This window comes from Notolepis coatsorum (assembly GCF_963971535.1).
Source record: "Notolepis coatsorum genome assembly, chromosome: 7".
NCBI classification, from domain to species: Eukaryota; Metazoa; Chordata; class Actinopteri; order Aulopiformes; family Paralepididae; genus Notolepis; species Notolepis coatsorum.
Window position 1 is genome coordinate 140,723,010 of NC_140171.1, and position 26,886 is coordinate 140,749,895.

The 26,886-nt window shown below is 43.6% G+C and overlaps 1 protein-coding gene across 2 annotated transcripts in view; it reads left to right on the forward strand.

Annotated features, from left to right (window-relative positions):
- The window catches only part of tmem131l (transmembrane 131 like), a 161,123-nt gene that overhangs the window by 64,352 nt on the left and 69,885 nt on the right, over window positions 1–26,886 (forward strand). For both annotated transcript variants that reach the window (XM_084317960.1, XM_084317961.1), the window contains exons 6-11: window positions 5,688–5,804; window positions 6,865–6,969; window positions 11,239–11,316; window positions 14,910–15,057; window positions 25,609–25,664; window positions 26,246–26,351. In XM_084317960.1, the coding sequence (XP_084174086.1) occupies window positions 5,688–5,804; window positions 6,865–6,969; window positions 11,239–11,316; window positions 14,910–15,057; window positions 25,609–25,664; window positions 26,246–26,351 (610 nt within the window). The remainder of the gene's footprint in view (window positions 1–5,687; window positions 5,805–6,864; window positions 6,970–11,238; window positions 11,317–14,909; window positions 15,058–25,608; window positions 25,665–26,245; window positions 26,352–26,886) is intronic.

Genomic DNA, 26,886 nt, shown 5'->3' on the forward strand with positions numbered 1-26,886 from the left:
TAGTCCCACTCCCTACTAACTTTAGTCCCACTCCCTACTAACTTTAGTCCCACTACCTACTAACTTTAGTCCCACTCCCTACTAACTTTAGTCCCACTCCCTACTAACTTTAGTCCCACTACCTACTAACTTTAGTCCCACTCCCTACTAACTTTAGTCCCACTCCCTACTAACTTTAGTCCCACTCCCACTAACTTTAGTCCCACTCCTCACTAACTTTAGTCCCACTCCCTACTAACTTTAGTCCCACTCCCTACTAACTTTAGTCCCACTCCCCACTAACTTTAGTCCCACTCCTCACTAACTTTAGTCCCACTCCCTACTAACTTTAGTCCCACTCCCTACTAACTTTAGTCCCACTCCCTACTAACTTTAGTCTCACTCCCTACTAACTTTAGTCCCACTCCCTACTAACTTTAGTCCCACTCCCCACTAACTTTAGTCCCACTCCCCACTAACCTTAGTCCCACTCCCTACTAACTTTAGTCCCACTCCCTACTAACTTTAGTCCCACTCCCTACTAACTTTAGTCTCACTCCCTACTAACTTTAGTCCCACTCCCTACTAACTTTAGTCCCACTCCCTACTAACTTTAGTCCCACTCCCACTAACTTTAGTCCCACTCCTCACTAACTTTAGTCCCACTCCCACTAACTTTAGTCCCACTCCCTACTAACTTTAGTCCCACTCCCCACTAACTTTAGTCTCACTCCCTACTAACTTTAGTCTCACTCCCCACTAACTTTAGTCCCACTCCCTACTAACTTTAGTCCCACTCCCTACTAACTTTAGTCTCACTCCCTACTAACTTTAGTCCCACTCCCTACTAACTTTAGTCCCACTACCTACTAACTTTAGTCCCACTCCCTACTAACTTTAGTCCCACTCCCTACTAACTTTAGTCCCACTCCCCACTAACTTTAGTCCCACTACCTACTAACTTTAGTCCCACTCCCCACTAACTTTAGTCCCACTCCCTACTAACTTTAGTCCCACTACCTACTAACTTTAGTCCCACTCCCCACTAACCTTAGTCCCACTCCCTACTAACTTTAGTCCCACTCCCTACTAACTTTAGTCCCACTCCCTACTAACTTTAGTCCCACTCCCTACTAACTTTAGTCCCACTCCCTACTAACTTTAGTCCCACTACCTACTAACTTTAGTCCCACTCCCTACTAACTTTAGTCCCACTCCCTACTAACTTTAGTCCCACTACCTACTAACTTTAGTCCCACTCCCTACTAACTTTAGTCCCACTCCCTACTAACTTTAGTCCCACTCCCTACTAACTTTAGTCCCACTCCCTACTAACTTTAGTCCCACTCCCCACTAACTTTAGTCCCACTCCCCACTAACTTTAGTCCCACTCCCTACTAACTTTAGTCCCACTCCCTACTAACTTTAGTCCCACTCCCCACTAACTTTAGTCCCACTCCCTACTAACTTTAGTCCCACTCCCCACTAACTTTAGTCCCACTCCCTACTAACTTTAGTCCCACTACCTACTAACTTTAGTCCCACTCCCTACTTACTTTAGTCCCACTCCCTACTAACTTTAGTCCCACTCCCTACTAACTTTAGTCCCACTCCCTACTAACTTTAGTCCCACTCCCTACTAACTTTAGTCCCACTCCCTACTAACTTTAGTCCCACTCCCTACTAACTTTAGTCCCACTCCCTACTAACTTTAGTCCCACTCCCTACTAACTTTAGTCCCACTCCCTACTAACTTTAGTCCCACTCCCTACTAACTTTAGTCCCACTCCCTACTAACTTTAGTCCCACTCCCTACTAACTTTAGTCCCACTCCCTACTAACTTTAGTCCCACTCCCTACTAACTTTAGTCCCACTCCCTCCTAACTTTAGTCCCACTCCCTACTAACTTTAGTCCCACTCCCTACTAACTTTAGTCCCACTCCCTACTAACTTTAGTCCCACTCCCTACTAACTTTAGTCCCACTCCCTACTAAGTTTAGTCCCACTCCCTACTAACTTTAGTCCCACTCCCCACTAACTTTAGTCCCACTCCCTACTAACTTTAGTCCCACTCCCCACTAACTTTAGTCCCACTCCCTACTAACTTTAGTCCCACTCCCTACTAACTTTAGTCCCACTCCCTACTAACTTTAGTCCCACTCCCTACTAACTTTAGTCCCACTCCCCACTAACTTTAGTCTCACTCCCCACTAACTTTAGTCTCACTCCCTACTAACTTTAGTCCCACTCCCTACTAACTTTAGTCCCACTCCCCACTAACTTTAGTCCCACTCCCTACTAACTTTAGTCCCACTCCCCACTAACTTTAGTCCCACTCCCTACTAACTTTAGTCCCACTCCCTACTAACTTTAGTCCCACTCCCTACTAACTTTAGTCCCACTCCCTACTAACTTTAGTCCCACTCCCTACTAACTTTAGTCCCACTCCCTACTAACTTTAGTCCCACTCCCTACTAACTTTAGTCTCACTCCCTACTAACTTTAGTCCCACTCCCTACTAACTTTAGTCCCACTCCCTACTAACTTTAGTCCCACTCCCTACTAACTTTAGTCCCACTCCCTACTAACTTTAGTCCCACTCCCTACTAACTTTAGTCCCACTCCCACTAACTTTAGTCCCACTCCTCACTAACTTTAGTCCCACTCCCACTAACTTTAGTCCCACTCCCTACTAACTTTAGTCCCACTCCCCACTAACTTTAGTCTCACTCCCTACTAACTTTAGTCTCACTCCCCACTAACTTTAGTCCCACTCCCTACTAACTTTAGTCCCACTCCCTACTAACTTTAGTCTCACTCCCTACTAACTTTAGTCCCACTCCCTACTAACTTTAGTCCCACTACCTACTAACTTTAGTCCCACTCCCTACTAACTTTAGTCCCACTCCCTACTAACTTTAGTCCCACTCCCTACTAACTTTAGTCTCACTCCCCACTAACTTTAGTCTCACTCCCTACTAACTTTAGTCCCACTCCCTACTAACTTTAGTCCCACTCCCCACTAACTTTAGTCCCACTCCCTACTAACTTTAGTCCCACTCCCCACTAACTTTAGTCCCACTCCCTATTAACTTTAGTCCCACTCCCTACTAACTTTAGTCCCACTCCCTACTAACTTTAGTCCCACTCCCCACTAACTTTAGTCCCACTCCCTACTAACTTTAGTCCCACTCCCCACTAACTTTAGTCTCACGTAATAAAAAAAGTCAACCAACGAACTAGATTCTTGTACCGGATCTCCTCTCTGGTAAACAAGAATACCCTGAAGACTCTGGCAGGAGCACTCATTCAAGGGTACTACGACTATGCTTGCACCTCATGGTACCAAAGCACCTCAAAGGCGCTTAAAACAAAATTACAAACATCACAAAACAAACTGGTCAGACTACTACTTGACCTGAACCCCAGAACCCACCTCACCCCTGCCCACTTTGCCAACCTAGGATGGCTTAGAGTAGACGACAGAGTACAGCAACTTGCAATGGGCCTGGTCTACAAGATACACTATACGACCGGGGTGCCCATGTACATGTCAAAATACTTCCCAAAGGTCAGTGAATACCACAACCACTACACCAGAGGAAGCTCAACAAATCATGTTAAACCCAGATTCGGCTCAAACAAGGGACTAAACACGTTTCGCAATTATGCCACAACAATGTGGAACGCCCTACCCAAAGCTGTAAAGGAATGTGAATCCCTGCCCACATTCAAAACCGCCCTTAAAGGGCACCTACGGGAGGCTGCAATTCGAAACTGGCCACCGTAAATGCCCAAAACCCCCACCACCTCCTAATAGACAGTCTCCTCCCCACCGCATGTATATATTCCCTCCCCGCCGTATGTATATTTCCCTCCCACCCACCCACCCCCTCCTAATGTACAGTCCCCTCCCCATCATATGTATATACTCTGTCAGGATCTAGGGGTAACAGTACTGTATATTTGAATACCGCCTATGTCACAAATGTATCAGTACTAAATACCTATATGTCCCTATGCCATAAATGTCATGTATGTTGTGTATGTCATAAATGTCTATATGAATTGAAAATGGGGGACCCTGATGGAAACAAGACAAACGTCTTTCTCAGGTCTGCATCCCCTTAACAATTGTATGTATTGAGCCGTACTGTATTGTACCCATTCTGCAATCTGTTAAATAAAGTTTTCATTCATTCATTCATTCACTCCCTACTAACTTTAGTCCCACTCCCTACTAACTTTAGTCCCACTCCCTACTAACTTTAGTCCCACTCCCTACTAACTTTAGTCTCACTCCCTACTAACTTTAGTCCCACTCCCTACTAACTTTAGTCTCACTCCCTACTAACTTTAGTCTCACTCCCTACTAACTTTAGTCCCACTCCCTACTAACTTTAGTCTCACTCCCTACTAACTTTAGTCTCACTCCCTACTAAGTTTAGTCCCACTCCCTACTAACTTTAGTCCCACTCCCCACTAACTTTAGTCCCACTCCCTACTAACTTTAGTCCCACTCCCTACTAACTTTAGTCCCACTCCCTACTAACTTTAGTCCCACTCCCTACTAACTTTAGTCCCACTCCCCACTAACTTTAGTCCCACTCCCCACTAACTTTAGTCCCACTACCTACTAACTTTAGTCCCACTCCCCACTAACTTTAGTCCCACTCCCCACTAACTTTAGTCCCACTCCCTACTAACTTTAGTCCCACTCCCTCCTAACTTTAGTCCCACTCCCTACTAACTTTAGTCCCACTCCCTACTAACTTTAGTCCCACTCCCTACTAACTTTAGTCCCACTCCCTCCTAACTTTAGTCCCACTCCCCACCGTGGCCTTCCCTTGTGTGCCGGACCCCCGTTGGGTCCCTGGTTGGCCTCCTTTCAAAACAACCAGTTTAATTCCACAGCAACTTCTTCACTCATAGTCTTGATGGGGAATCGGCACAATTATTATTCTTTATTATTATTATTATTATTATTATTATTATTATTATTATTATTATTAATTATTATTATTATTATTATTATTATTATTATTATTATTATTATTATTATTATTATTATTATTATTATTATTATTATTATTATTATTATTATTATTTAAATGTGGTGTGTCAACAATTGAAAACAGTGGTCACTTTTTATTGGGAAGTTTCTTATTATTCTCTTTCTTTGCGTGTCACTCTTTTTTAAAGTGTTTGTTACTTAATTGTTCATGTTAAATCTTTTGGAAATATAGGTATATGTACAGTATGTTTTTTGTTTTGTTCCATGTTGACCCCAGGAAGAATAGCTGTTGCCTAGGTGACCAAATAAACGATAAACGAAATGTTTATACAGTACATTTACATTTAGTCATTTAGCTGACGCTTTTATCCAAAGCGACTTACAAGTTCTGTACGACAAGTCATCAGGGGGGGGCACAACTCTTATCAGCTGAGTAACAATGTTCATCAAAGTGTTGTGTGCTACAGTGTACAGTAGGTTAGTTTATTAGGACAAGTGCATGACAGTACATCACACATAGACCAGCACTATGTCTCCCCTCTCTTTTGACTATGTCCACACACTCCTGTTGCAACAAGGTGACATTTGATATTTGTTATTTCCACGTGAGCAGTGTGTGTTCGCTCTCTGTTCACCCGATCTGAACACCACTCTAATCCCCCTGTGGCTTGGTCTCCCTCCCGTCTCTCCCAGGTGATCCCGCCCCGAGGGAAGGCTTCTTTTAAACTGGTCTTCCTCCCGTCGGAGGAGGGCAACGTAGAAAACTCTTTATTTATAAACACGTCGGATCACGGGGTGCTGTCATACCAGGTCAGTCCCGTCTACTCTCCAGGGGTCGCACAAGGTCCTTGACGTGCTTAAAGTGCTTGATACTAAAGAAAAATCCTTGAAAACAGCCCATTTTTTAACGAGGTGTAAACATGTTGTGACCTGTGTATTTACCACGTGGAGAAATACAATGTAAAAAAAAGTATAATTATAGACATTTTCGTTTTCTAAGCAGATATATACTCTGAATTATATATATTTATTTTCAAAAGGTTGGCATGTTCCTTTAACGTTTCAGAGAGACAGAGAAACCCAGTGCACCAAATGTGTTCATGTGTTCATCCCTTGAAACTCGAACAAATCTTTAGTCTGCATGATGCTCTCTCTTGATTTTCAAAGTCAAAGCCACTTACAATACAATAATAGTACATTGAAATACAAAAAGATCTTGTACCATCTCATGTCTGATGCTCTTAGACTTCTCCATTGTTTACCTAGTGATGCTTAATTGTGGTAATGAATTATTTTTATTTCGAATGTTTACAAATAATAAACAATAAACAAATAATCTTTCGAAATGTTTACAAATAAACAAGCGAAAAGGATAGGTTCGAAGCCAAAAGGCTTATAGAGCACCCTACCCCTGATGTACTCCACGTCGAGTGCTCTCTCTGTGTCGCCCACGGTTGAGGATGTATGTACAGGGTTCGCACAAGGTCCTTGAAGTGCTTGATTTTTTACCAAAAAAAAACTGGAATTCCTTAAACAGCCTTTTTTTTAACAAGGTGATTAAAAATGCATTGAAATTCAAATCAACCATTCGCATTGAAAGTTTTGTTCATCCATGATAAAAAAATTCTGAATCAAGAATTTTTTTTTTTATTTATCTAAGGTGTAACTAATTGTCGGAAATTGGTTTTAAGCCATAAATATTGGATCAGATCTTTTTTCAATAAAGGAACGGCATTTAAAAGTGAATTGTATCCTTTTATTAGTCATTGAATAAAATGTTACAATGTCTGTGGGAACCCTGTATGTATGTATGCATGTATGTACTGTGTATGTATATATATATTTAGAGTGTTAACCCTGTGTGTTCCAGGTATTTGGTGTGGGCGTCCATCGGGGCTCGTTAAGGTCTGTCCAGAGGAAGGAGAGTCTGCTAATATTTCCTCACATCCAGAGCATTAAGCTGACCCAAACTCAGGTATGTGTGTGTGTGTGTGTGTGTGTGTTGACGTCTGCGTCGTACAGTGTGTAACGGTGCCCCCCCGCAGTGTGTCGTGGCGGTGGGTGACATGTGATCATTAGCAGCAGCAGCTGTCTGCCTTATCCCGTTCTGCCAGCCCGCCTTCTGTAGCTCGACACATAAACAAGCGCATTGTGATCAACACTTGTGAGCAGAGCGCACTGCCCAACGGAATGACACAATAGTCTGCGCAATAGGCCTGCTAGCGTATCAACAAATCCACACGCAGACATTTTGACATTGACATTTTGTTGATGCACTTCATGATGCTAATCGCCGTGTGTGTTTCAAGTTTCAAGTTTCTTTAATAGTTGTCATACAGAAGTACAGAATACTTTCATACAAAATGCTTCTTACTGTTACGCTCCAGAGGCTGTGCTAGACAAGATAGTATCAAATAACATAGTATAGCATGTAATTTAGAAGTAGAAAAAGAGGTCACAGTGTTCAGTATAGACATATGTACAATGTTCGATGCAGAATAGACGTAACTGAGTTACCATATAATATACAATACTATGCAGTGTACTAATGTACAGTACTATATAGTGCAAAGCAGAAATGGGATGAGGTACAATTTAGGTACAATTTACAGTAAGGTGTATGAGTTGTAGTGCAATCCTTCATCAATAAATATAAAGTGTGGGGAGTGGGTGCTACAGTGTGTTTGTTTAAAGTGAGTGTGTGCTATAAAGTGTGTGGAGTGGGTGCTACAGTGTGTTTGTTTAAAGTGAGTGTGTGCGTGTGGATGTGTGTGCTATGTGCGTTTGATGGTTGTTGTTGTGTAGTGTTCATTGTTCGTTTAGCAGCCTGATGGCCTGGGGATAGAAGCTTCTTCTGAGTCTTTCTGTGCTCGCCTTGAGACTCCGGTATCGCTTGCCTGACCGCAGCAGTTCAAAGAGGCAGTTGTTCGGGTGACTGGAGTCTTTAATGATTCTCTTAGCCTTGCCCCTGCAACGCTTGTTGTAAATGTTCTGGAGGGTGGGGAGCCCCCCTCCAATTGTGCGTTCGGCTGAACGTGTCACTCTTTGTAGTCTGCTTCGGTCTTGTGCAGTGCTATTCCCAAACCAGGAGGTGATGTTGCCAGTCAGGATGCTCTCTATTGTACATGAGTAGAATTTCTTAAGGATCTTCTGACTGACTTGGAACTTCCTTAGGCGCCTGAGGAAGTAGAGGCGTTGTCGTGCCTTCTTCACAACACTGTCAATGTGTGTGGTCCATGTCAAGTCCTCGGATATGTAGGCTCCGAGGTACTTAAAGCTGTTGACTCTCTCAACCGGTGCCCCGTCGATGCTGAGGGGGCTGTAGTCCTTGACCCCCGACCTCCTGAAGTCCACAATCATCTCCTTTGTTTTGCTGACGTTCAGGGAGAGGCTGTTTTCCTGGCACCATCCCGCCAGGACCTTGACCTCTTCCAGGTAGGCCCTCTCGTCGTTGGCAGAGATCAGGCCCACCACCACTGTGTCGTCAGCAAATTTGATGATTGTATTGCTACTCCGCTGAGCCACACAGTCGTGTGTGTACAGGGAGTAGAGGAGGGGACTCAGAACACAGCTCTGGGGGGCCCCTATGTTGAGGGTGATGGATGAGGAGGTGCAGTTGCCTGCTCTCACCACCTGGGGTCTGCCCGTCAGGAAGTCCAAGACCCACTGGCAGAGGTCATAGTTCAAGCCCAGGTCCCTGAGCTTGGCTATGAGTATGGAGTGTGTGTGTGTGTGTGTGTGCACACTCAAACTGATACTTTGCTGTTACGCTAAACGAAACGAAAACGAGTGAAAGTGTTTGAGCCTCCAAAACAGGAAGTGTGGCGGCAGTTACAAAATGTCAGCTTGGCCAAGTGGAGCACAACCTCCGGTTCTCATAATCTCTCAGCCTGGTGCTTACTGTACTCTCTTACTGTAAGTACTGTCTCTCTCTCTCAGCCTGGTGCTTACTGTACTCTCTTACTGTAAGTACTGTCTCTCTCTCAGCCTGGTGCTTACTGTACTCTCTTACTGTAAGTACTGTCTCTCTCTCAGTCTGGTGCTTACTCTCTTATGTCTCACAGCATCTGCCAAAGTAGCATCCAATTAGCAGAAAGACTCCACATCACATGATGCTAAACACCATGAAAGAAAGTTTTGTTGTTGTTCTATTGTGAACATTTTGTTTTGCACTTATGTGCTTTATACCCGCAACATATTTAACCCTTCCACTGCCGCACTACCAAACGGTTAACCCTTTTCACCGCGACGATACACAGAAGGTTAACCTTTTCACTGCCACACAACAGCCGGTTAACCCGACCGTTGTGTGATAGTAAAGGGGTTAACCTTCTGTCGTGTGGCAGTGACTGTAGCTTTGAAAAGTTTGTTCCTCCGTGGCGGCATACCGTTGTGTAATACTTCATGGGAGGCTGAGAAGTGTGTTTTTGTCGCTGGTGTTTACACTTTATGAGACAAGCTGTTGGTCTTACAGGGAAGTCTTGGGGGTTTAAAGGAAGTCGCGAATTTCAATTTGACCTTCTATGCTTCTCTTTCATTGTGGACACCGCTGTGTGTCTCTGTCTTCTCTCTCCCTCCGGACTTTGCCCTTTTTGGTTTAGCTTCAGTCCAGTTGTCCCATGTCTCTACCTGTTAGATTTGAACGGCACTAGCAGCTTCTAGCCGGATGAGGTCACCTCTTCTCTTTTATGACACCCTGCTCTGATATCAGTGTTTTTCATACTTGATAACCAACGCATGCAAACGATCCACCACATTAGCCTGTGTCCAAACAGCTTCTAAATAACACACAGCTCGAATATTCATAACAGTATCAGCGTGAGGAGCGATGGACAAAGAGATTTATTAGGGCCAAGTCTGTTTTTAAGGTCATTCGGTTTTTAAGACTAGAGGAGGTTAACCTTTTTTTGGGTGAACATTTTATTGTATGCTTTTGTTGATTCATTACTGCAACTCTGTAATGAGATGTTATCCATGCGATGGTTGATACTGATGTATATGGGTCACACTGACAGACGTTTGCATTTGTGTAAAATTGTTAGCGTTAGCCATAATGCTGTTGGAATGCATAGCAGAAAATCAACATTCATAGTTTCACGGCAAAAAAGAAAGTTTTCCAATTCGACATCCAGACTCTATAATGGTTGTTTGTCTTCCTGTTTCTAACCAATGAACCTCTTCTGCACAATATGTGACAGTTTAAAGGAACACGCCAACTTTTGGGGAAATTCGCTTATTTGCCATCTACCCTGGAGTTAGACAAGCAGATACAGACCCTTTTCTTCTCTGTGCATGCGTTAGGCTCAGGGAACAGCCGCACCGTTTCAAAAAGCAACAGGGCTTTTGAGGTGATGAAATCACTGCTCCCAGGCAGCAGTGGTTCGGCAAAAGATAGTTCCGAGTAGGGATGCTCGATATTGGCTTTTTTACCTATACCGATATTGTCCAACTCTTAATTTCCGATACCGATATCAACCGATACCGATATATGCAAGGTTTCCATAAACAGAATAATTTCAGGTAATTAACATTACATATCTCTTGTCGTGGAATTAACACAACATAATAAATAAGAATCTGTTCTTACTTGCTTGCCTGGGTAAATAAAGGTTAAATAAATGTAAACAAATAAAATAATAATAAAGTTTTTTTTTTCTTTTTGAAAACCGATACAGATATTTTCCGATATCACATTTTAATGCCAATATCGGCCGGTAATATCGGTAGGCCGATAATATCGGACATCCCTAGTTCAGAGTATATATCTGCTTAGAAAACGAAAAATAATGTCTTTATTATTATTTTTTTCACGTGGCGTAAATACACAGGTCACAACATACAGGAAAGTTTTGGAGTTGTATTTGGAGTGTATTTTGTGACTGTTGGGAACTAGGCTACACTGGCACACCTACTTTAAGTGAATGACGCTAAGCTAGGCTAACGGTGCGGCTGTTCCCTAAGCCTAATGCATGCACAGAGAAGAAAAGGGTATGTATCTGCTTGTCTAACTCCAGGGTAGATGGCAAATAAGCTCATTTCCCAAAAAGTTGGCGTGTTCCAATAGTCACTAGCGAGACCCAGACACTTTGATACATGCATACTTTCCTTGGGCTGTTTCAGTTCCAATAGCCTTCTCCACCAGCTTTGCTATGCTAGTATAATCATTATGGCATTAACACCGTCCCTCGTGATTTTCTATTGTTGACAAAACCATTTTGTTTCCCTCTGCTCTGGCTTCCCACAGGAAGATGCTTCTAACATCACCATACTGGGTCTACTGCTGGAGTGCAGCCTACCTAAGAGTTTGTTCAGCAGTTCTCAGGTACTTTCACACTGGTTTCAGTAGCCACTGATGGATGGATAGATAGATAGATAGATAGATAGATAGATAGATAGATAGATAGATAGATAGATAGATAGATAGATACTTTATTCATTCCTTTGGGGAAATTCAGGCATCCGGTAGCTCAGTGCAGTTGACAGATTGAAAATGTTATTAACAGATTGCAGAATGGGTACAATACAGTACAGCTCAATACACACAATTGTTAACACATTCGTGGCCAACCACGTATATATATACCTGTTTCGGATCCAACGCTTGAGGGTCAACCACGTATATATTCGTGGTAAGGTTGTTTTGGCTTTTATTCCATTGTAATATCCTACTCAATGTCACCGAGCGGCACTGCAGATTTACCCTACTCTTGGGATTCGGAAAAGTGCATTACCGGCCAGATCCTCGTAGGGGCGCTGTCTCGATAATGCAGTGTTCCCTGTTACAGACCGGTGTTTTTCTTTTTTTTCATCATGGGTGGACTTTTTTGTTAGCCTAAAGCTATGCCTATAGCATGTAGCCTGGAATACTTTTTTGGGACGCTGAATTCAGTATGCAGTAAAGGAATATAGCATCAGCCAATGGACATATCGATCTACCAGATGGCGATCGATAACTGCGAAATCCTGTTTGGGATCCAACCGGAGAGCTTTTTCACGTAAATTACAGCCCGATCGGGCCTTGCTTTGATAGCCATCCACCCGGTCAGTGAATGAGGCTAATGAGGCTAATGCCGTTATTGGTAATAAATAATCAGAAACGACGTCCCCCGCCCCCCCCCCCCCCCTTTCATGCATTCATGGTGGACCATGATACCGATAATATGCATTTTGAGTTTTAGCTCTAGCTTGTGTATAGCCGAAACGCCATTCGATTTAACATTATTAGCTTAGCGCTCTGTATCTCGCCTTCCAGGAAATACCCCAGAACATTGCGGTATATACTTCATATTCACGACGCTATAAAATGGGAACGTATTGATGACATTTTTTTTAATTTAAGGCATATTGAAGGGACGGTTTATAGTGTCAATTGACAATGACAATGGACAGATAGCAATAATATAAAGTATAGATTTAGGATCCCAGTGGCCGCGAAAGTGTTAAGGGGATGCAGACCAGAGAAAGACTTGCGTCTTGTTTACATCAGGGTCCCCCATTTCAATTCATCATAACATATATGACATACATGACATACAGATAGACAGTACTGCTACATCGCTGAGGTTAAAAAGTTCCAATGAATGAATAAATAAATAAATGGTGAGTACTATTGCACAGTGTCAAGTCAAATCAAAATTGCTATATAAAATTGCCTGCAGCCCAGGTCATGAGAGAAAGAGAGAGAGAGACACACAGAGAGAGAGAGAGAGAGAGAGAGAGAGAGAGAGAGAGAGGGGGGGTGGGGGTCATAGGGTGTTGAACAGTCTGATCATGACGGTGGGGACAAAGGACACCCCGTACCGCTCAGCCCGCGACCGCAGCGATATGAGCTGTCATCACACAGTGGTAAATACTGTAGATGATACATAATTACCGGGCTCGTCTGGTTTTGTAATTTCCCATACTAGTCAAATGATTCTGAGTTTTAATCAACTATGGCACTGCGGTACTTTTAATGATTTGAAGTAGTTCTAACAGTACTAGGGCTGCGCAATTAATCAAAATCGTATCGATATTGTAATATGGCAGAGTGCAATATCCAAATCACTGGAGGCTGCAATATTTGTTAAAAGCAAAATATGTGTCAAAATACCATTCTATACTATGTATTTTGGTTCTGCAGAGATGTATCATATTCTACAGACTGAGGAAAAGATCTTTGTTTCATACAGATCCCTGCAATGAAAATAAACCACCATGATCATTTTTTTCCCTTTCTTTTTTTTCATTTTAATAATGAATATTCATGAATTCACAGTGCAAGTTCAATATCAGTCAAAATAATCCTAATTAGATACTTTCCCCAAATTGTTCAGCCCTAAACAGTACTGATCAACCACAGGCCTGTTGTATGCAGTGGGTACTAAGGAGTGCAGGTACCAGTGACGTGCGCGGTCAGGCCACATGCTTTACTCTACTTACCTAGGATCAGCACCTGCTCCCTGTATTACGCTTTAATCTTAAGTATTTCCAGAGAAGGGAACGTGTGTGTAACTGGCCCCGGATCAGTGTTTTAGACTGCCCACGGATTAAATGAGCCTTGAGGAAGCGAGGGAGTCTTTTGCCGGATTAGGTTTGCTGTTACAGGCCAGAGCCCTGCAGGTGCCCGGCCGGGGGAGTCTGCCTACAGGTTGAGTCCTGACCTGAGTCACCCACTAAAAACAATACTGATCTGTCGGCTTCGAGAGAGAGTTAGTTACTGGCAGGCAGAGGCAGAGGGAGGGAGGGAGGGAGGGGGGGTCGAGGGGGAGGGAGGGGCGAGAGGCAGGTTGCTGCCTGTCGCCCCGTACCTGCGTGTCCATGTATGTTTCTGCCTTTTTACTCTGCTCTGTTAATGACACGTTACAAATTGTTGCTTCACTTGTCATTCCTCTCCAAACTTCACTATATCCTCCTAGTAGGGACGGGTACCGATTACGGTACTTTTAAGGGTATCGACCGAATCACGTCGGTACTACAGAGTACAGATTCACGTGAGATCCACCTGTGGCACATTTCGGTAATGCAATTTAAAAAGACATTTGAAACTTTTTTATATATATATTTTTTAAGCGCTCCGCTTACCGCGAAACCTATGAAGTGTGCCGCACGTTCACGTCAACGTTCACGTGCACAATACACGCTTACCTAGGATTTGACTTGATTCAACAACAACAAAGCAGTCGGGGCAATGGTGAGCCGAAAACTGTCGCAAGTGTGGTTACTGGTTATGGATTCTGATTCAGATTGTAGTTATTTGGACGTCTACATGGTGCAGTGGGCAAGGCGCTCACCACGAATACTGGAGACGCTGGGTGCAATATGTCAGAATATAACCGTACAATGAAATTGATTTACACGACTCCCATCTTTTTTTTAATGAGTCGTTCGAATTCGCTCGAAAAAGAAACGTTTTACCCATTTTACCCGCAGTCTACAGGGTTCGCACAAGGTCCTTGAAGTGCTTAAAGTGCTTGATTTTTAACAAAAAAAAGTCGAGGCCTGGAATTCTTGAAAACAGCAAATTTTTTACAAGGTGCTTAAAAAGTCCTTGAAATTCAAATCAACCATTTGGATTGAATGTTTTGTTCATCCATGATCAAATTGTTCTGAATCAAGAAATCGTATTTTCTTTTGTTCCGTTTTAATAAAATCTCACGAGTCGCTGTCTCGCTCGCTCCAACTGCTTTTCCTAATTTCTCCGCATTATTCGCATGTGATGCTCTAGCTTGCTCTAGCTAGCAAGCAGGCCAAGAAGATGCTTTTAAAAAAAAAACAGCATTTAAAAGTGAATTGTATCCTTCTAGTGACATCCTTGAAAATGAAAAATAGTGCTTGAAAAAGTATTTAAAAGTCCTTGAATTTCATTTTGCAATGTCCCCCCCCCCGTGTCTCTCTGTGGTGCATGACTGGTCCTCCTCTCCTGTCTCGTCTCAGGGGTCCTGCCTCCAGAGCCAGCAGCGGCTCAGTCTGCAGATCGACCTGTCGGAGCACCGCGAGCGACCCGCCGACCTGGACAAGCTCAAGCCTTACGTCATCGAGCACCTCTTGGTGCTGCTGGTGGCCCCGGGACGGGGCGCGGCAGGTGGGTTCCCTCCTCGGGGCGGGCCGATGTCAAACGGGAGACTATTCTCTTTTTACATCAAAAGTTTTAATTATTTTTGAATGAATCCTCTTTTTACTTTGGATTGGTTCTAACTAGATTTTTTGGGGGGGTAGGTCCTAATCTGCACTAGCATGGCTAACGCTGGTATACCTGATGTGGCCTAAGAGCTACGTAGCCTAGCATGGCTAACGCTGGTATACCTGATGTGGCCTAGGAGCTACGTAGCCTAGCATGGCTAACGCTGGTATACCTGATGTGGCCTAGGAGCTACGTAGCCTAGCATGGCTAACGCTGGTATACCTGATGTGGCCTAGGAGCTACGTAGCCTAGCATGGCTAACGCTGGTATACCTGATGTGGCCTAGGAGCTACGTAGCCTAGCATGGCTAACGCTGGTATACCTGATGTGGCCTAGGAGCTACGTAGCCTAGCATGGCTAACGTTTGTATACCTGATGTGGCCTAGGAGCTACGTAGCCTAGCATGGCTAACGCTTGTATACCTGATGTGGCCTAGGAGCTACGTAGCCTAGCATGGCTAACGCTGGTATACCTGATGTGGCCTAGGAGCTACGTAGCCTAGCATGGCTAACGCTGGTATACCTGATGTGGCCTAGGAGCTACGTAGCCTAGCAGGGCTAACGCTGGTATATTATCTGATACCTGAGCCTCTGCTTCACCTCCCTATGCTGTGGTCTAAGAAGTACATCATAATAATAATAACTTTAGGATTATTCTTTAACCCTTTCACTACCACACTACAGAAGGTTAACCTTTCACTACCACACTACAGAAGGTTAACCTTTTCACTACCACACTACAGAAGGTTAACCCTTTCACTACCACACTACAGAATGTTAACCCTTTCACTACCACACTACAGAAGGTTAACCTTTCACTACCACACTACAGAAGGTTAACCTTTCACTACCACACTACAGAAGGTTAACCTTTCACTGCCACACTACAGAAGGTTAACCTTTCACTACCACACTACAGATGGTTAACCATCTGTAGTGTGGTACTGTAGTGTGGTAGTGAAAGGGTTAACCTTCTGTAGTGTGGTTGCGAAAAGGGTTAACCATCTGTCGTGTGGCAGTGAAAGAGTTAACCTTCTGTATTGTCGCAGTGCAAGGGTTAACAATTTGGTAGTGTGTGGCAGTGAAAGGGTTAATCCTGGATCATCTTGTGTTTCCTGATCCACTATGCAAATGTTAACAGATGTCATGAATACCGTCATGTCTCTGGTCTGGTCTTGAACGGTGAGTCCTGCCTGTGCTTGCCAGCATGAAAGGCAGCACTACTACAGATGGAGCCAAAACCCAAAAGCACTCTCTTGCTTCAGTCGAAGGGCAGCGTTTAATGGGCTTCTCCGTTACATAAAGAGGAACATGTTAAAGCTAAATCTAGATCAGCTCGCGGCGGCATTTTCAGCCTCCACCCCCATTACGCAAGTAATTACCTCCCCCTTATTACTAGACCAGTCTCTAGTGTAGATCTTATATCACAGCATACATTGGGGGAATGGACTTGATGTTTACATTGTAATGTAAGGAAATGGACCTAAAAAGGTTCTCTTCATTTTCCAACTGACATCTGATCACTTCATCACGAATCCTGTTCATTTTATGTCCATGTAAAGTGTTTTGAAACGAGAGAGAGAGAGAGAGAGCCAGACGAGGCAGTTTTTGTGGGTGATCTTATCTTGATATAGACGGGTTGATATGAGAGTTAGTGCCTCCGTGCTGTGTCAGAGGAAAGAAACAGTTGTGATTGGAGGACCAGGTGAAGTGGGCGGGATTTGAGATGGGTTAATTACTTCAAGATAGAAGTAATTATTTATTTTTAATTGAATTAATGTAGTCATTATGAGCGCGGTCCGCATCGTGGCTTCTTCCAAGTTCGCTCTTCAGAGAGGGGAGATCTTGAAAGTTCCATAGGGGTAATTGGCCAGGCAGCCACTTCTAGCCACGGGCCGGCGCTCATTATGTCTATCCCTCCTCTCATCCGTAATGATGAGTGGATGCAGGGTTCGCACAAGGTCCTTGAAGTGCTTAAAGTACTTGATTTTTTACCAAAAAAAGTCAAGTCCTGGAATTCCTTGAAAACGGCCCATATTTTTAACAAGGTGCTTAAAAAGTAATTGAAATTCAAATAGCCCATTCGCATTGAATGTTTTGTTCATCCATGATAAAATAGTTGTGAATCAAGAAATATAAATGTTTTATCTAAAGTATAACTAATTGTCGGAAATTGGTTTTAAACCATACATATTGGATCCATATTATTATTATTATTATTATTATTATTATTATTATTATTATTATTATTATTATTATTATTATTATTATTATTATTATTATTATTATTATTATATTATTATTATTATTATTATATTTTTTAACTGCATTTAAAAGTGCATTTAAAATGAAAAATAATGCTTGGAAAAGTACTTGAAAGACCTTGAATTTAATTTCGCAATGTCTGTGGGAACCCTTGTGGATGTCTTACTGTACTTAATAGTGAAACATGGAGATTTAAAGAGGGGAGAGAGAGAGCCAAAGAAACAAGCCCAGGTGTTTATTCAGCCTATTCATCTCCTGGCTCCATGTATGACGGCTCATGCTTGGTTGCAGTCACTGTTCACCACACCCTGTCAAATGCCCTGCAGGCTAGTACAACTAGTGCTCTGTGTTCTAGTGAAGTAGGAACACACTATGCATGCTACTGTAAAGGCAGGGCACGGTCTTGTTTCGGGGTTTACCTTAAATGGTAATTCCGCTACTGGGCCCTATTTTTCCATCATTTGGAGGTCTACTCTAAATAGACTAATAGGCACAACATTCTTTGGGAATTGGTCCAGTATTGAGTGAGATCAGCTGGCAGCCGCAACATGGGCTGCAATGTGATCCCTGGAGGAGGTTAAAGTATGTCCACTACTTTGAGTCTCTTATTTCTTACCCAAACAGAAGCCTCGCTCTGGGACCCCGCGAGGCTGGAGTTGTTGCAGTAAAGACAACACTGTGGAAAACGCAGAGTGAGAGTTGGCAAGAAGAGTGCTGAGAAGAGTTTGTTCATAATTGTCCCATTATCTAAAAGATATAAAACAATGGTTCATATTTGCGTTGTCAACAGAATGTCGCACTACACTTTCATATAAGATAAGATATTCCTTTATTGATCCCATTGGGGTAAATTCAGGCATCATAGCAGCATGGGGGAGGGGGAGGGGAGGTACAGGTAGTAGAAGACATACAGGTACAGGTCACAGAATTATAGTACAGTGGAGAAGTAAAAATAGAATAAAAAGGCAGTGTAAACAATATACAATAATAACTCTGGGCAACAATGAGATGTGAGATGAGGGTATGCATGCCTTCTCAGTTATATTTGCCCTACAATGAATATGGTTACAATATATAATCTAAATCTAATCTTAATATATCATCTAAAAAACGAAATGCTAAAATGCTAAATATATGCAATAGACTACCTTTGTGGGATAGGGTCACGCTGAAGTTGTGGCTAGTTGTGCTAGAGATGGACGAGAACACTCTTGTCTTTACACTGTGCCTTGCAGACCATCGTGTCTGTAGTGACCGTTGTGACCCTGATGACTATACTGCTGGCCAAAGAAGATGAGAAATACTATACCAAAGCACTTTCTGCTAAAGTAAAATGCTGTTCCAAGAGTGGAGCGCCCTGCTGCAGACTGAGTGGGGGTAATGTTATTAGTTAACACTTTCTTCGCCAGGCTTATGTACATCATTATACCCCTCTCTGCCAGCTCTATTTGTCTATGGAGAAGTTCCCCTTCTTTGCAGGGCTATAACTTTTTAAATTGTATTGCTAAATTGACATTACTATGGCCCATTCAACGTCAATTATCTATCGTTCAGGACGTAGGAACGTTATACTTTTTCATTCACATATTCATACTAAAATACAGTCTAAAGTATAAATATGTTTTTATCGTTTTCTGCAGCTTTCTCCAGAACGTGATTTATAGCCCTAAATGCATTATATTGATGATCAAATACAGTTTGATAGCGATCTGCGCGAGATGAAACATTTCAAATGGACGTGCTTCTAGAAGTTACTACTTATCATCTGATGTTGACCGGATGGGGGGGGGGGTCGTTTATAATTCCGTGGCCAACGTTAGATGATTCATCTAGTGTGGGTGATATGATCATTAGAGCAGTTTATATCGAACACGGTAAAAAAAACGCTGAAACTCACCGTAGCTTCCTCGTAGCGTTGGGCGATGAGCGTGGAGCAAACAGATTTCTATTATGGGATGTTGAAATATGCGATCCATCTCCAGGTTGTATAATAGTATATACGTCCAAATCATGTTGTTTATCGAGTTATTGGTAACGGATTGCTATCCATTGTGTCTAGCTCGAGTCCCGGGACTATTAGCGAGTGATCGGACCGAATTGGAATGAGCACCAGCTTCCGTTTCCGGTTTCCGGTTTGGGCGATCCGCCGATCGGCCACCAGATGGCGCTCTTGAACCGTTGGAGAGTTGAGAGGGGATCAACAGTAGATCTCAAGTCTCCGGGGGAGAAATATGATTGCTATCACAGATTTTTGAAATATTGATCTCAATGACATGTTACGGCGTCATTGGCAGAATTAGCATGGCGGGGAATGACGAGTTTAGGCGTCTCTGGCAGAGAAAGTGTTAACGTTTATTGTGTTGACCTGGCATCAGTACACACACGGAAGCTCGGCAGGACAACAGAAAAAACTCAATTCACTTATTCACTCAATAATAATGTGTACAAAATATAAATTGAGACCAGTCTGATTTTATAAAATTTATAGATTAATTTCCTCTTTTCAGAAGTTGACATTCATAATAATAGACGTGATATCAATTGGCTGGGTATCGCCACTGATTTCCCAAAACGATTAGATTCCGATTCACAAGGTCCCGAATCTATTCAATTGCCGATTAAATTCGATTCAATGCTATCAAATTTAAATGGTTCAAGGAACCCTCTAACATGTTGCATTGTTAAAAATATCAATGGTTACATTAAGAATTGACTCAAGCAGTTACATGTTCAAGTTTCAAGTTTCTTTATTAGTTGTCATACAGAAGTACAGAATACTTTTATATAAAATGCTTCTTTCTGTTTTGCTCCAGAGACTGTGCTAGATAAAATAGATAAGTATAAAAAGTATAGTAAGTATAAAATAGAAGTCAAGTACGTAGACAAAAAGTGTTCAATATATACATAATATATACAATGTGCAGAGTAGAAAAGTAACTGAGTTACAATACAATATACTATATACTATACAGTACAATGCAGAAATGGGATGAGGTACAATTTAGGTACAATTTACAGTAAGGTTGTTACAAAGGGTCAGATTAAACCGAATATATATATTTATTGTTTGATATCCCTTGTATAATATTTGTATATCGTTTGATGTCCCTTGTGTATTATTTGTGTATATACACGGAATATCCCTTTACCTGCGTACAAACCAGAGTAATATACGCTCTCCTATTGGACACCCCCCCCAGGCTCCAGGCAGTCTCGTACTCAGACAGGTGCAGTGGGCGAGTTTGGGACATGTTGGAACATGTCTTTGGCAGTGTAGTGATTCAGGACCAGAGTGACCAGGTTGGAACTAGATTGTCACTTAAGTATAAATACGGCGCAGGTGTACACAGCAGCACTTATTCGTTCATTACTAGTAAAGCCTTCACCACGAGACAACGTGCAGTGAAGTGAGCAACTTTGCCTCTAAATAGAGTCTTGAGAACCGCGTGCGAATAGATTGCTAAAGTGTCAGAGTTTAACGCAGTACCGTTGAGTGTGACTTATTCTAATGTGAAGTAATAGTCTATCATTTATAGTGTATCGTGCGGCTACCGTTCTTCAGTGACCAGCATTACCACCGGTTCGTCGTGTATATAGCTAGTGCACTTATCCAGGCTGGGCGGCCTAAACTCGTGCCCCCACCCGAGGAGTCCTAGACGAGAACCGTTGGATATGTACACCGGAGAACCTACACCGGCGACTGCAGAACCTTTTCTGGTTGGATTATATTGCTTTGGTACCGTGACTGCTGGAGCAGAGAACCGTCGACCCCACTATCGTTTGGGATCTACCCCCCGTGAGGATCATCACTCGAGCCCGCCTCTAGGAAGAGGCTGGCTAGCTGTCTTCCATGCTGTCGAGCATACTGGATTATAGCTGTTGCTTTGTCTACTGATCAAGGGAGTACTGCACTGGCTCCTGTATCTGGAACCTCGTTATTCCTCGTTGACCCAGACTTTGTACTCGAACATTCCTCTACCCCGGCCGGCCTTACACCCGGAGGAAACCCCCCAGTGTCTCCAGCTGGTACTAGTGTGCCCTATGTAATTGCTATGCCACAGGTGGCGTCAGTTTAGACCCATCTTAGTATTCATACTATTCTCATTGACTTACGCTCTTGACTTACTTTACGTGTGTTCTTCGCCATACAAGCGCGAGCATAATTCTCAATCTGTAACCTAACGTTGCTTGATAATAATAAATACCCTCTAAATAGTACTTTATGTGTCATTGCCGTATTCTTGTGTGGGTGTTCACCATATATATTCATGTACTGTATGGCCAGTAATTAAAGTACATAACTAGTAGTGGTTTAATATACCATACTCTTCAATACAGTCAGGGAATTGTACCCCTCAGTTACAAAGGTGTAATGAGGTATGGGTTGTAGTGCAAATTATTTGCCAATAAATATAAAGTGTGTTTAGGTGTTCTAAAGTGGGTGCAGCAGTGAGTTGTTTGTTTAAAGTGAGTGTGTGCGTGTGGATGTGTGTGCTGTGAGTGCATTTGATGGTTGTTACGATTGTTCATTGTTCAAGCCTTGTTCATTGAGCATCCTGATGGCCTGGGGATAGAAGCTCCTTCTGAGTCTCTCTGTATCTCTGGCCATGAGACTCCGGTATCGCTTGCCTGACCGCAGCAGTTCGAAGAGGCAGTTGTTTGGGTGGCTGGAGTCTTTGATTAGTCTCTTCGCCTTGTCCATGCACCGCTTGTTGTTGTAAATGCCTTGGAGAGTGGGAAGCCCCCCTCCAATTGTGCGTTCGGCTGAACGGGCCACTCTCTGTAGTCTGCTACGGTCTTGTGCAGTGCTATTCCCAAACCAGGAGGTGATATTGCCAGTCAGGATGCTCTCTATTGTGCATGAGTAGAAGTTCTTGAGGATCTTCTGACTCACGTTGAACTTCCTTAGGCGCCTAAGGAAGTAGAGGCGTTGTCGTGCCTTCTTTTTTTTTTCTTTTTTTTTTGTGGATCTTTTTCCCCCTCCTTTTTCCTCAGATTTTCTCCCATCCCAATGTTAGTCGTTATGCCAATTCCCAATCCCCTTCCTGGTCGCTGCGCACTTACCCCCCACAGTCGGTCTGGGAGAGTGGAGGCTACCACGTGGTTCCTCCGACACACGTCCAGCCAATCAACCGCTTCTTTTCACCTGGCAGCGCGGATTCTCACTGAAAGGGCGTAGCGTGTGGAAGGATCACACTATCCCACTTAGATCCTATCCGCGCTTAGCAGGCGCCCCGACCGAACTGTAGAAGTCGCTGTTTACAATGACCCGGACCCACCCCGCCAGCTTCTCCCACCCTCTAATACCGCCAATTGTATTAGTGTGAATGGCCAGCCAAGCTGGTGACAACCCCGGAGCTGTGAGCTGGATTAGAACAGGCGAATCCAGCCGCTCCGGGGTTGGTGACGAACGCAATCTCCGTTACGCCACCTGACCGCCCCCTTGTCGTGCCTTCTTGATAACACTGTCAATGTATGTGGTCCATGTCAAGTCCTCGGATATGTGGACTCTGAGGTACTTAAAACTGTTCACTCTCTCAACCGGTGCCCCATCGATGCTTAGGGGGCTGTAGTCCCTGACCCCCGACCTCCTAAAGTCCACAATCATCTCCTTTGTTTTGCTGACGTTCAGGGAGAGGCTGTTCTCCTGACACCATCCCGCTAGAACTTTAACCTCCTCCAGGTAGGCCCTCTCGTCGTTTGCAGAGATCAGACCCACCACTACTGTGTCGTCAGCAAATTTGATGATTGTGTTGTTGTTCCGCTGTGCCACGCAGTCATGTGTGTACAGGGAGTAGAGGAGGGGACTCAGAACACAGCCCTGGGGGGCCCCTATGTTGAGAGTGATGGATGAGGAGGTGCAGTTGCCTGCTCTCACCACCTGGGGTCTGCCCGTCAGGAAGTCCAAGACCCACTGCCAGAGGTCATAGTTCAAGCCCAGGTCCCTGAGCTTGGCTATGAGTTTGGAGGGGACTATGGTATTGAATGCTGAGCTGTAGTCGATGAATAGCATTCTCACATAGTTCCCCTGCCTCTTGTCCAGGTGTGATGCTGCTGTGTGCAGCACATGGGCTATGGCGTCCTCCGTGGACCTGAATGTACTTTTTATTGGAACATTGGCTTTTGCATATGTCACGTCTCTGTGACATAAGTCTCTGTAAGTGGTTTCGTAGATTTGTTGTATTTCCACTATCATTATCTATGTATGTCACTATAGGAAATGCTAGAAATGGTCATGTGGGGCTGGGAGAACCAATGGAAAATGCCTATCCCGATTCCCGAGGCCAAACTTAATTGCAGACCCCTGGTCTACACCCTACCCAGAACGACTGCGTGCAACCAAGAAGGGAATTGGCATAACGACTAAATTGGGGGGTAAAAATAAATATGTATATATATTATAATAATTTTTTTATTTTTTTTAATTACCTTTCCCCCCCTTCTTTTTCTGTTTTTCTCCCCTCCCAATGTTAGTCGTTATGCCAATTCCCAATCCCCTTCCTGGTCGTAGCGCACTCTACCCCCTACCGTCGGTCTGGGAGGGCAGAGACTATCACGTGCTTCCTCCGACACATGTGTAGCCAGCCCACCACTTCTTTTCACCTGGCAGCGCGGACTCTCACTGGGGGAGTGTAACGTGTGGAAGGTCACACTACCTCCCTCCAGATCCTTCCCTCGCTGTGCAGGCGCCCCGACCAAACTGTAGGAGTCGCTGTCCACAACCACCCAGACCCACCCACCTTCTTCCCTCCCGCTGACTCTGCCAATTGAGCCAGTATGACGGCCGGCCAAGCCAGAAGCAACGCTGACAGCTGGATTCGATACCAGTATCTCTTGCATTGGTGACGAGTGCCTTGTCCGCTGCGCCACCCAGCCGCGCTAATAATAATTATTTTAAGATCGATCTTGGGATTTTATTAATCGATAATCGCTAATTCAAATGAAGATCGATTCAGAATCGGGAAATAGATTTTTTTAACCCAGCCCTACTCTGTAGGGATCCTTTACATAATGTTGTCAGACACTTATAATATAAATCTCACCCTGTCAGTGGCAGAAATAAGCACTTTTAGTGGACGTGCTTTGATTGGCACAATTACCCCCAAGGATTACATTGCAGCCCACTTCCCGGCTGTTCGTTAAGTCAATCTCCCTCAGTACTGGACCAATTCCAATGTTTATTAATCATTTAGACCCCAAATGATTTATAAAGAAATTGTAATACCCCAGGTTTAAAAATACCGGAATTACCCTGGACATAGTGATGCTTTTTAAAAATTTTTTATTATTGTGGCTGTTTTCAGAGGTGTTCTTCAAAGGATTGCTTTGTTTGACTTCTGGACAACTTTAAACAGGTTTTGAGGGCGGCTACGTGGCGTAGTGGGCAAGGCGCTCGCCACAAAATGCTGGAGACGCTGGGCTCGTCAGTTCGAGCCCAGCGCTCCACATTTGCTTTCAGTTTAGCTGGTCGTCCGTACTAATACACATTGGTCGTATTAGGGGGTGGGAAACTGATGGGTGGGGATCGGGCGTTGTGGACAGCGACTCCTACAGGTCGGTTGGTGCGCCTGCGCAGTAGAATCAGGAAGTGTCGGGGGCAGCGTGAGCCTCCCACGCGTCACTCCTCGCCACTGAGAGATCGAGCTGCGCAGGTGAAAAGATGCGACTGCTGTTACCTCAAGTACCGGAGGGGACTTGTGCTATGTATGACTTAGTCCACATTGCAGCCGGCTTGTGGGAGGCAAGAAACAGCGTCCGTGACAGGGGAGGGTTGAATTGGATGATACGAAATTGGGATGGGAGAAAATATAGAAAATGGGAGAAAAAGTGGATAAAAAAAAAACTTTAAACAGGTTTTATTCTTTTCTTTGTAGATAGTAAGGACATTTACCGATCACAGAGGAAACTGCAGAGTCCCAAGTCTTTATTCGACACGCATGCATCATACAAATACAATCTGGGAGTGCCCCGTTTCTTCTGCTGGCCCCCCCCCCCCCTCCCCCTCAGACTGTACAAGCATCTAATAAAAGATAAAGAAATAAAGGTATACAAGATAACAATGTAATATATATTATATATATATAAAGGAACCCCTTCAACAGAAATGTGGATGGATGGATTGACTGACTGAGTGCAGCTAAGTATGTTTGAGTGATTTTAATTGTCTTTTCTTTATTCTTCTATCCAGGGCCAACAATAGGAGTCTATATGTTGAATTCAGGAGGCAAGAAACTCCATGTAAAGGTGAGATGATATCTAACAGATTCTACTGTTTCTCAGTGGCCACTAGGCAACGCAGGGTTCGCACACGGTCCTTGAAGTGCTTAAAGTGCTTGATTTGGGGGGGGGGGGGGGTCAACGCCTGGAATTCCTTGAAAACAGCCCATTTTTGAACAAGGTGCTTAAAAAGTCCTTGACCATTCGCATTGCACGTTTTGTTCATCCACGATTAAATTGTTCTGAATCGATTACTATTTAAAGTGTAACTAATTGTCGGAATTTTGTTTTAAGCCATAAATATTGGATCCGATTGTTTTTTAAATGCCCTTTTTAAAATGAAAAATAGTGCCTAGGAAAGTACTTGAAAGTCCTTGAATTTCATTTAGCAATGTCTGTGGGAACCCTGATGATATTCTAACACCGTTGTGCTTCCCCAGGACATGCAGCTGCTTTCTAAAGAGGGTGATATTCTAACACCGTTGTGCTTCCCCAGGACATGCAGCTGCTTTCTAAAGAGGATGATATTCTAACACCGTTGTGCTTCCCCAGGACATGCAGCTGCTTTCTAAAGAGGATGATATTCTAACACCGTTGTGCTTCCCCAGGACATGCAGCTGCTTTCTAAAGAGGATGCCAGTCTGGAATATAACCAGGTCCACCTGAGAGCAGAATCCAAGAACTTCACACAAGTGGCTACTCTAGCCTGCAGAGGTCAGTGTGGTCATTGTCGTGTTACTTCCTATAGTCATGTTTTCTTTTCTTTCACATATTACTACATTCTTATGTATTTATAGGATTAGTATAGGATATAGGTGGACTTTGAGCGCAGGGTTCTGATCATAAGCAGTGGAATGCTGATAGCGTTGTTTCCATAGCTACAGTGTCGAGAGATTATATCACAAATACCTGACAACATGGCTATATATTGGTTATAGTGAACCAATGTGATCCACAAGTGTGTGTGGCTATGGTTCTGCATTTACTTTTTGACTGTTGTTCCGCTCCAATTTATGTAACACTTGTGCCACACATGTCCACACTTATTCATTTATAAACGGAACTCTTGCTGAAATTAACCGATGGTTGCAACTGTTTACTTGCAAGTCAAAATGTATTTGTCATTGAGACGTTCTTCCTGGTTTGTTATATAGTGCTATAATGGTGAGCAGGAGCCCCCTGGGAGCCCGGTGGGTTGGTTTATAGTGGTGGCAGCTCGTGCCATGATGACCTGATCAGGGTTCACACA